We start from the raw sequence: 10,807 nt of genomic DNA on the forward strand, positions 1-10,807 counted from the left end.
TCCTTGCTACTTGGCGGTCAATTTGGAGCTCGATGTGGGCAACAGTACGAGTACTTTATCTCCTGGTGCGAACTCCCTAAGGCGCGTACCCCTGTCGTATAGGCGGGTTTGCCGTTCTTGGGCCTGCCGCAAATTCTCCTGGGTTAGGTGTGTGAGTGTGTGGAGTTTTGCGCGCAGGTCAATAACGTTTTGAATTTCATTTTTGCTCGGGGAAGGTCCCTCCTCCCAATTTTCTCGCAGTACATCTAGGATGCCGCGTGGCTTACGCCCATATAATAATTCGAACGGGGAGAACCCCATGGAGGCTTGTGGGACCTCTCGCACTGTAAATAACAAGGGTTCGAGCCATTTATCCCAATTATGTGCGTCCTCGCGAACAAATTTTTTAATTATATTCTTGAGTGTGCGATTGAACTGTTTGACTAAACTGTCCGTTTGTGGGTGATAAACGCTGGTGCGGATCAGCTTAATTCCCAATAACCCATACAGTTCGCTCAGTGTGCATGACATAAACGAGGTGCCTTGATCAGTCAGAATCTCTTTGGGGATTCCGACTTGGGAGATGACGTGGAAGAGCGCCTCCACAATACTACGTGCTGAGACATTGTGAAGAGGCACTGCTTCCGGGTATCGCGTTGCATAGTCCACCAGAACTAAAATAAAGCGGTACCCTTGTGTTGATCGATCTAATGGCCTGACGAGATCCATCCCAATTCTTTTGAACGGGGTCTCGATTAATGGGAGAGGGCGCAAAGGCGCTTTTGGAATGGGCGCTGGATTTACTAACTGGCATTCGCGGCATGCCGTACACCACCTACGGACATTGCCGTGAATCCCTGGCCAATAGAACCGGGCCATTATTCGGGCTAGTGTCTTATCCTGCCCCAAGTGTCCAACCATGGGATTAAAGTGAGCCGCCGGGAATACTAATTCCCGGCAGCTCTTTGGAATCAAAAGCTGTGTAATCGGCTCCTTAGTCTGAGTGTCCTGCATCACTCGGTATAATCTATCCCTCATAATGGAGAAATAGGGGAAGGACAGGGTGGCATTTGGCTGGAGCGTTTGACTATCGATTACTCTCACTTGGTCAAACGCATGCCGCAGAGTCTCATCTCGTGACTGTTCTAACAGGAAATCCGCAAGGGATTCCCTGAGAGACGGAGGAGGAGCCTGCGGCTCCTCCCTCTGACGCGGTGATGACGTAGACGGCTCTGTGACAGCTGCTCCCGCCAATGCCACAGCGGGACCTCCCCCTGCTGAACTACGGTAGGACCCACTCTTCACTAAATGCCTCATTAACTCCCGAAATCCCGGCCAATCAGTCCCCAAAATTATCAAGTGGGTAAGGCGAGGATTAACCGCCGCCTTTACACTAAATTTTTCCCCTCAAAAAAGAATGTGGACCGACACTAAAGGGTAGTTGTGAACATCCCCGTGCACACACAACACCTTCACCAACTGTGCTCCCCCCAATGCTTCGTCTTGCACCAGGTATGATTATACCAGGATTGAGGTCTGATTACAGCCCGAGTCCACCAACGCCTGATATGTATCCCCTTGGACACTCACCGGTATGCGATACGCTCTGGCCCAATTGAGGGCGGCTCCTGGCGCATCGGGGATCTGAACCACCACGCCCACTTCCATTGCCGAGCACTGCTGCTGGAGGTGGCCCGGCTCCCCGCAGCGCCAGCAAACTGACCCGGGCTTTCTCTCTGCACCGGCGCTCTGGGGCTCACTCACCTGAGGGGGGGAAGAGACAGACACAGAAGTGGGAAACGGGAGGGCACCGCGGGTGCGGCGGGCCGGCTGGGGTGGATCCGGCCCCCGCCTCCGTGGTGGGGGAACGGGGCGAGGACGAGACACGGAAGGGGAGGGGGAGAGAGAGAGAGAGCAGAGGGGAGAAGAGGAGATCTGCTGTCCTGCCGTCGTAACAGCCGCCAAACAGTCCTCCGCCAGCTCGATGGCCTGATCCAGCGACGCCAGGCGATGGCACTGGACCCACTCCACGGTCCCTTTGGGTAGTCGGGCGATGAACTGTTCCAGTACCACCTGATCGACGATTCCCTTGGCGTCGCGGTTGACAGCCCTCAGCCATCGTCAGCAGGCGTCCCAGAGTTGCTGGCCAAACGCGAACGGCCGGCCGACTTCCTTCAGGCGCAGAGCGCGGAAGCGCTGTCGGTGTTGTTCGGGGGTGCGCCCCACACGCTGGAGGACGGCCCAGCGGAGGTCCGCGTAGACCAGCTGGCTGTCGGCGGGGAGCTGTAGCGCGGCCAGCTGCGCCTCGCCCGTTAGCAGGGGGAGGAGGTGCGCCGCGCGCTGTTCCACCGGCCAGCCTGAGGCCTCTGCTGCCTGCTCAAAGAGTGTGAGGAAAGCCTCAGAGTCGTCATGCGGGCCCATCTCCGTTAGGGTGAGGTGGAAAGGGCCCGCGGCGGTGGAGGTGGTGGACCCCGCCGATGCGAGGAGGTGCTGGAACGCCTGTCGATCTTCCTGCTGCGCCAGCACCAGGGCCTCGAACCTTTGCTCCTGCTCCTTCTGGAGGGCGATTAGCTGACTCTGCTGGGCCGTGGTGAGGGCGTGGATCAGGTCCGCGAAGGAGGAGGACTCCATGGTGCTGTTCTTCTCTGTGCTCCGTCCTGGGTTTCAGCACCACTGTAGCACTTCGTATGGGTGGGTGGAGCACAGAAGGATGGCAGGCCAGAACTGAGTTCACAAAACTCTTTTATTTTCACTTTTCAGTGGAATTTAACTCTCCTAGCCACACACACAAGTCGTCTGGTTGGGGAGAGAGCTCTCTTCCTCTGCTCTCTCTCTCCTTATATAGGGCGCGGTCACTGGGAAGACACACAAACACAGGTTAATTGACATCAGGTGCAGTGATTCTGCCACTTACCTTCCCTGACTCTGCCCTCTGGTCACAGACCGGCGCTTGACCACGCCCCCGCTGCCACAATATGTTAATCAGGAAAGACAGTGGAATAGTTGTAAATGTAGCTTGCTCAGAAAATAAAAAGGACAGTCCAACCTGATTAAAACCCAGGTCCACGCCTCGAGCTTAATAATTGCCCAACAGCAACACTGCTTTAAGCAAGACAAAAAAAAAAAAAGTGCAAGACCATCATCTGACATCAAAACAAAAAATTCCAGCAATTTGTTGTGACTGACTAGTACAATACTGTCCATCTCACAGGTCTCACGTGTGCGTGTGTGCAAGTGTATATATTCAGGCACATATGAATTTGCCTGTGGAATCATGGTGGTTTAAGGTTAAAGTGTATATCAAGGGTAAATTCAGGAGCAAGATCAATGTAACTCTCCTATTTTATATTAAACTTTGGTCAAATATGTGTCACATTTTGCATCTTGTGCAATTTTTTTACCTTGCACAATACCAGAAAAATTCAGTTGAAATCAAGCCATTTGAGGCGAATTGGTCCGTCTCTGAAAAAACTTGCCGTTTGGATTTCCCGGCAAACATTGATTTTCATGATGTCACGTGCGGGACGCCTCCTTCTGAATCCTACATCAACGCTGGTTTGTTTATGAGAAAACGACCGTATTATTTACATCCCCGGCATGGGCGTAAAAATGCGTATGGACGGTATGGACGCGTCCATACCAATATTCAGCTGAGTTTAAAATGTCCATACCATTTTTGAATGGAGAAGCCGCGATGCAGGAAACGCTGATTAAAAACACCAAACGCGGTATCACTTCCAGCTGATTTTCAGTTGTGAACAGACCTCTCAAAGACGGCTGACTATTGGTGGGGACAGGCAAAAAAGCTTTATGAAGCTTTGACTGGCCCACCTCCCGTTGCCTTGACGTTGATATGGTTTTTTGTTGTCATTGGCTGTAAGCAGTAGCAAGCGGTAAAATCAGCATCCAGCTCGCTGCTACAGCAAAACAGCACACAGGCAGTGATGTCGGGCAATAAAAGAAAACGTAAGGAGGACATAAGTCATTATTTTACCCAGTCAACGGTAAACTATTCAAAACAAAATAGCCTTGTTAGAGAACCTCTCTCTCTCACACACACACACACACACACACACACACACACACACACACAAATAAATGCTTGTAGGTGATGCTAAATGTTTACTTATATTTACTGTAACAGCAAGTAGTTTCTGTTTGCAATCTCTCTCTCTCTCTCTCTCTCTCTCTCTCTCTCTCACACACACACACACTAATAAATGCTTGTAGGTAATGCTAAATGTTTACTTATATTTACTTTTTTCTTGCTCATTGTTTGCATGTATATGCATATGTATATATGCATGTGTATATGCCTATGTATGTAACCTCTGCAATAAAATGTGAAAATGTAAAAATGTGAAACAATTCTCACTTAACCCTTTCAACTTAATGAATAAACATTTTTGCAAAATGCACTACAACTACCAAAACTCTTCACACTTCTACCACCCATACCTACATTACTTCCAGATTCTGAAATTGCAGTAACTCAAAAGGAAGCACATGATGTTTCAAATGTGTGAAAATAGTAAAAGTTGTGTGAAAATGAAGCAGCAGCACATAATTTTGATTGATTGTGTTGTTGTATTTTGGGTAGGTCATCCACTACAGCGAAATTCACAGCAACTTCAATGTCCACTTTCTCTGTGTGATAATGTATTGCCCGTATACATGCAGATGTTAGCCTAAGTCTAAGACTAAGTGTACCTGGTGCTAAAAATCAAAATAACACAAAGGAATGGACAACCAATCATTTGTACAGTGTAGGCCACATTTCGTGCGACAACCATGGCGCACTGGGGCGCTTGGCCAAATTATGTCCCCACCAATATCAACACCGTTTTTACGCCCTTGATCCCCGGTGTTGTCTCTGTCGTCTTCACTACTTGAATCATCATCAAATCCAAACAGATGAAGCCCCAATTCTGACATCTCATTATATTCTTCATCCAAAGGTGAAGTAACATTGCGCTCAGGTGACAATTCCATATTTCAATGCAAAATCGCTAGCTGCTAAACTTGGTCTACACAGGCTGTGCACTGAAACCGTGCAAGCTCTCGCAGCCTGCTGGAGGTTCCGCAGGTGACGTCATGAATCTGGCTTCAGACTCCCTTGGGATTTTTCCAGATGTATTTTGTTATTTTATTTTTTTCTGCTGTAGACAGATGGCCTTGTGCAAAATTACCCTTCTGGATGAGTGTGTAAAGGGACATACTTTCATATAAACCCCCCCCCGAAATTGGTTTTATGCACTTTAAGCTAGCTAGTCAGTGAAGCTCCACCTGACATGCTAGCAAAATCTTTTCAAACTTGAAATCATATTGGGTAGCTAATGTTACTAGAAAAGAAAGATTTCTACATTTTGTTTATTTGGCAAAATTATGCTAAAACATTTCTGAAAGCACTTCAGATAAGTTAATGTTATTTATGTTAGTGTAACTCTATTTTTACATGCTAACTAACAGTGTCCAAGTTAACTAGCTATGTGTTAATGTTAGCCGTGGATAAGGCGATGGCAATTTGGCGGGCAAATCCATAGAAAGTCATTTGACTAACCAGACTGCATAGCTATTGCAATGTTATCGCTAACTCTAAAAGCATATACAACTTCAATGCAAGCTTTCTCTTGGAATAAAACGTTTACAGACCTCAATATGCTTCCCCAGGTTGGACGGCAAGTCTTTGTAGGCTGTGATGTGCTCCGTTTTCAGCAAACAAAGCAAACGTTTAAAACGAAACAACTCCTTTCAGAAAACTGAAACATGGGTTCTAGCTATAGAACTGTGGGTGAATGCATTCCCCAGAAGAACCGCCTCCTTCCATTCTGCCATCAACTGATCATGTTAAATAATGCTGCAGAGAAATCACTGAACTTGATTTTATACAGTCTATGGACGTGATGTGACCCTCGTGATTACTGATCGGCTTTCAGTGTCACCTGCAAAAAAACCAATCACGTTTTAGAAAAGAAAAGAATCCACTTTCAAAGCCGCTTCATAGGAACGAGGACCTTGATAGAAACGTAGTGGAGTGAAAAGTACAATATTTGTCTTTCAAATGTAGTGAAGTTAAAGTCATAAGCTGCCAAAAAATTAATACTCAAGTAAAATACAGATACTCAAAAAGAGTACATAAGTACAGTACTCAAGCACAACCCCGATTCCAAAAAAGTTGGGACAAAGAACAAATTGTAAATAAAAACGGAATGCAATGATGTGGAAGTTTCAAAATTCCATATTTTATTCAGAATAGAACATGGATGACATATCAAATGTTTAAACTGAGAAAATGTATCATTTAAAGAGAAAAATTAGGTGATTTTAAATTTCATGACAACAACACATCTCAAAAAAGTTGGGACAAGGCCATGTTTACCACTGTGAGACATCCCCTTTTCTCTTTACAACAGTCTGTAAATGTCTGGGGACTGAGGAGACAAGTTGCTCAAGTTTAGGGATAGGAATGTTAACCCATTCTTGTCTAATGTAGGATTCTAGTTGCTCAACTGTCTTAGGTCTTTTTTGTCGTATCTTCCGTTTTATGATGCGCCAAATGTTTTCTATGGGTGAAAGATCTGGACTGCAGGCTGGCCAGTTCAGTACCCGGACCCTTCTTCTACGCAGCCATGATGCTGTAATTGATGCAGTATGTGGTTTGGCATTGTCATGTTGGAAAATGCAAGGTCTTCCCTGAAAGAGACGTCGTCTGGATGGGAGCATATGTTGCTCTAGAACCTGGATATACCTTTCAGCATTGATGGTGTCTTTTCAGATGTGTAAGCTGCCCATGCCACACGCACTAATGCAACCCCATACCATCAGAGACGCAGGCTTCTGAACTGAGCGCTGATAACAACTTGGGTTGTCCTTCTCCTCTTTAGTCCGAATGACACGGCGTCCCTGATTTCCATAAAGAACTTCAAATTTTGATTTGTCTGACCACAGAACAGTTTTCCACTTTGCCACAGTCCATTTTAAATGAGCCTTGGCCCAGAGAAGACGTCTGCGCTTCTGGATCATGATTAGATACGGCTTCTTCTTTGAACTATAGAATTTTAGCTGGCAACGGCGGATGGCACGGTGAATTGTGTTCACAGATAATGTTCTCTGGAAATATTCCTGAGCCCATTTTGTGATTTCCAATACAGAAGCATGCCTGTATGTGATGCAGTGCCGTCTAAGGGCCCGAAGATCACGGGCACCCAGTATGGTTTTCCGGCCTTGACCCTTACGCACAGAGATTCTTCCAGATTCTCTGAATCTTTTGATGATATTATGCACTGTAGATGATGATATGTTCAAACTCTTTGCAATTTTACACTGTCGAACTCCTTTCTGATATTGCTCCACTATTTGTCAGCGCAGAATTAGGGGGATTGGTGATCCTCTTCCCATCTTTACTTCTGAGAGCTGCTGCCACTCCAAGATGCTCTTTTTATACCCAGTCATGTTAATGACCTATTGCCAATTGACCTAATGAGTTGCAATCTGGTCCTCCAGCTGTTCCTTTTTTGTACCTTTAACTTTTCCAGCCTCTTATTGCCCCTGTCCCAACTTTTTTGAGATGTGTTGCTGTCATGAAATTTCAAATGAGCCAATATTTGGCATGAAATTTCAAAATGTCTCACTTTCAACATTTGATATGTTGTCTATGTTCTATTGTGAATACAATATCAGTTTTTGAGATTTGTAAATTATTGCATTCCGTTTTTATTTACAATTTGTACTTTGTCCCAACTTTTTTGGAATCAGGGTTGTAAATGCACTTCGTTACTGTCCACCTCTGGGCTTGAGTCAGAGTGAAGTCATGAGTCAACCTCGAGGCACAAGTCTTCTCAGATTATGTGGAGTTAAAAGTCAGGAAATTTGTAACCCAAGTCCAAGTCCTGTGAATCAAGTCCACACAAGATGCTGATGGGGGGTTCGTTTTTTTTCTTTCATGGCAGTAATGTGACTCCATAGTAAACATTTCTGACACTAGTCTGATTCCTGTGTGTATAAATACTCACGACTGGCAGATGTTGTGCATAGGTATTTCCTCTAACAACACGTCGATCATACATAATGTTTCCATAGCCTGGTCGTCCTTCATTTCTGTATCACGTGAAAAAATAAGTGATAACCATTAGTTTCAAAAACATAAACCAGTTAGACATCTATCACTTAGCTAAGCGCATTCAGAGTCAGTTGTCTCTGTATAACCCTATACACATGCTCCAGAGGGCATCGACAAACACTGAGTGCACTCAGCTCAGTCACCCAGATGGGCTTCTTACTCCAGCATGGCAGGATCCGTGTGCCTGAGGAGGCTGAGAGCGGCGTGGGGACGACTGGAAAACGTGTAACATCCATTGGGAGGCCCTCTTTTAGCCTGCAACACCGAAGCAATCATAATAATATGAGATGATACCGTGTTAGATGGTGAAAAGCAGATGAGAACACTGAGAAGCCGCAGCGCTAAGATGCTAAGACGTCTGTTAGTGTTTATGAAAGTTGCCCTAGCAACAGTAACTAGGGCTGATGTGTTTAGGGCTCTGAGATTAAGCCTGTCAAAATTATTCACTTGTTCCATCTCGAAGATATAATTTTATATTATAATCATGATATCAACGCCTATAATATGTTGTTGCTATTATTTTTTATTATTTATATGCTACAAACAAAACAAACAAACAAACAAACAAACAATAATAATAATAATAATGAAAAAGTATGCTATATATGCTACATGCTTTATATGCTACAAAAAACAAACATAATAATAATAATAATAATAATTATTATTATTTATTATTATTATTATTATGAAAAAGTATGCTATATATGCTACATGCTTTATATGCTACAAACAAATAATAATAATAATAATAATAATGAAAAAGTATGCTATATATGCCACATGCTTTATATGCTACAAAAACAAACAAAATAATAATAATAATAATAATTATTATTATTTATTATTATTATGAAAAAGTATGCTACATGCTACATATGCTACATGCTTTATATGCTACAAAAAACAAACTACTACTACTAATTATTATTATTATGAAAAAGTATGCTATATATGCTACTTGCTTTATATGCTACAAACAAATAATAATAATATTAATAATAATATAGGGCGGCACGGTGGTGTAGTGGTTAGCGCTGTCGCCTCACAGCAAGAAGGTCCTGGGTTCGAGCCCCGGGGCTGGCGAGGGCCTTTCTGTGCGGAGTTTGCATGTTCTCCCCGTGTCCGCGTGGGTTTCCTCCGGGTGCTCCGGTTTCCCCCACAGTCCAAAGACATGCAGGTTAGGTTAAATGGTGACTCTAAATTGACCGTAGGTGTGAATGGTTGTCTGTGTCTATGTGTCAGCCCTGTGATGACCTGGTGACTTGTCCAGGGTGTACCCCACCTTTCGCCTGTAGTCAGCTGGGATAGACTCCAGCTTGCCTGCGACCCTGTAGAAGGATAAAGCGGCTAGAGATAATGAGATGAGATAATAATAATAATAATGAAAAAGTATGCTATATATGCTACATGCTTTATGTGCTACAAACAATCAAATAATAATAATGAAAAAGTAGGAGAAGATGAAAGGAATGGAAGCCATGGCCTAATGGTTAGAGAAGCAACTTTTCGGTACCAAAAGGTTGCCGATTCGATTCCCTGGACCAGCAGGAATGGCTGAAGTGCCCTTGAGCAATGCATCTAACCCCTAACTGCTCCCCCAGGTTGCTCCTTCTCTACCACACCTGCCACTTTCATGTCCTCTCTCACCACATCCATGTATCTCCTCTTTGGCCTTCCTCGTTTTCGTGTGCCTGGCAGCTCCATCCTCAACATTCTCCTTCCAACATGCTCTGCATCTCTTCTCAATAAATAGAGATAAATCATTACAAATATTCTGATTGGTGAATGTAGAATTTTCCACAATAGTAAAGCTTGCATCAAACTCCTTTTTAATTCCATTTTGACAACCATGGTTTAAAGGGATGAAACTTTTTCCATTTTACATTTGTAACAGAACTCTCCCAATAAGTTATATTATAAGAAAATGTCTTCATTTTCTCATATAGCAGCTAAATCTGCAGTATGTTTACTGCAGATTGGTTAGCTCGCTCAGTAGAGCAGTTCACACCCAACCATTCACACACATCGGCGAATTAGAGTAACCAGTTAACCAGTAAAGCATGTCTTTGGGAGAACCAGAGCACCCAGAGGAAACACAGAGACACAGGAAGAGCATGCAAACTCCACACAGAAAGGCCTCCATCGGCTGTGAGGTTCAAACCCGGAACCTTTGCGCTGTGAGGCAACAGTGCTAACTGCTGTTGTAAATGTCTTCTATACATCTATACATCTGAGCATTTGATTCATTAGTGTCTCTCATAAGTTCAACAACACCCTGAGGAACAATGAATATGATAATAGAGAATTCTTCTGGAGTAACTGGGATAATTACATGAGTTCTGGATAGTAAAGAAGAAATCCGTGAGAACTGAACATGTGTGTAACTATAAAGAACTTTTAAGATATGGAAATGTTCAAAATGAAAGATTTATTTTAAGCACTCTGAGGAAAAATGGTTCCTGAAGGTGTTTGTTTGTTTGCTTATGAAGGAACTATCAAAAATCCAGGACATAATTATATGCTTATTTAAAAAATTGACAGGAAATATGGACACACATACTGTACACTGCTTACAGATGTTCAATGTTTAATGGTGCATTTTTGGTACTACTTTAGCACCTCACTAATTTTTCACTAAAACAACAACTGTATTGTCTGTAATTCACTATTACTGTGACTGGTTTGGGTTAAATACCTGCTTGGTAT

At 43.9% G+C, this 10,807-nt stretch overlaps 1 protein-coding gene across 1 annotated transcript in view; it reads right to left on the minus strand.

Annotated features, from left to right (window-relative positions):
• rsph3 (radial spoke head 3) overlaps positions 1–8,374 on the minus strand; it is a 34,045-nt gene extending 25,671 nt beyond the window's left edge. Inside the window, exons 1-2 of the mRNA XM_060940679.1 lie at positions 8,259–8,374; positions 7,992–8,076 (exon numbers count right to left, since the gene is read on the minus strand). Coding sequence (XP_060796662.1) covers positions 7,992–8,076; positions 8,259–8,374 — 201 coding nt within the window. The remainder of the gene's footprint in view (positions 1–7,991; positions 8,077–8,258) is intronic.
• Between the last annotated feature and the right edge of the window lie 2,433 nt (positions 8,375–10,807).

Source organism: Neoarius graeffei, chromosome 15 (assembly GCF_027579695.1).
Source record: "Neoarius graeffei isolate fNeoGra1 chromosome 15, fNeoGra1.pri, whole genome shotgun sequence".
NCBI lineage: Eukaryota > Metazoa > Chordata > Actinopteri > Siluriformes > Ariidae > Neoarius > Neoarius graeffei.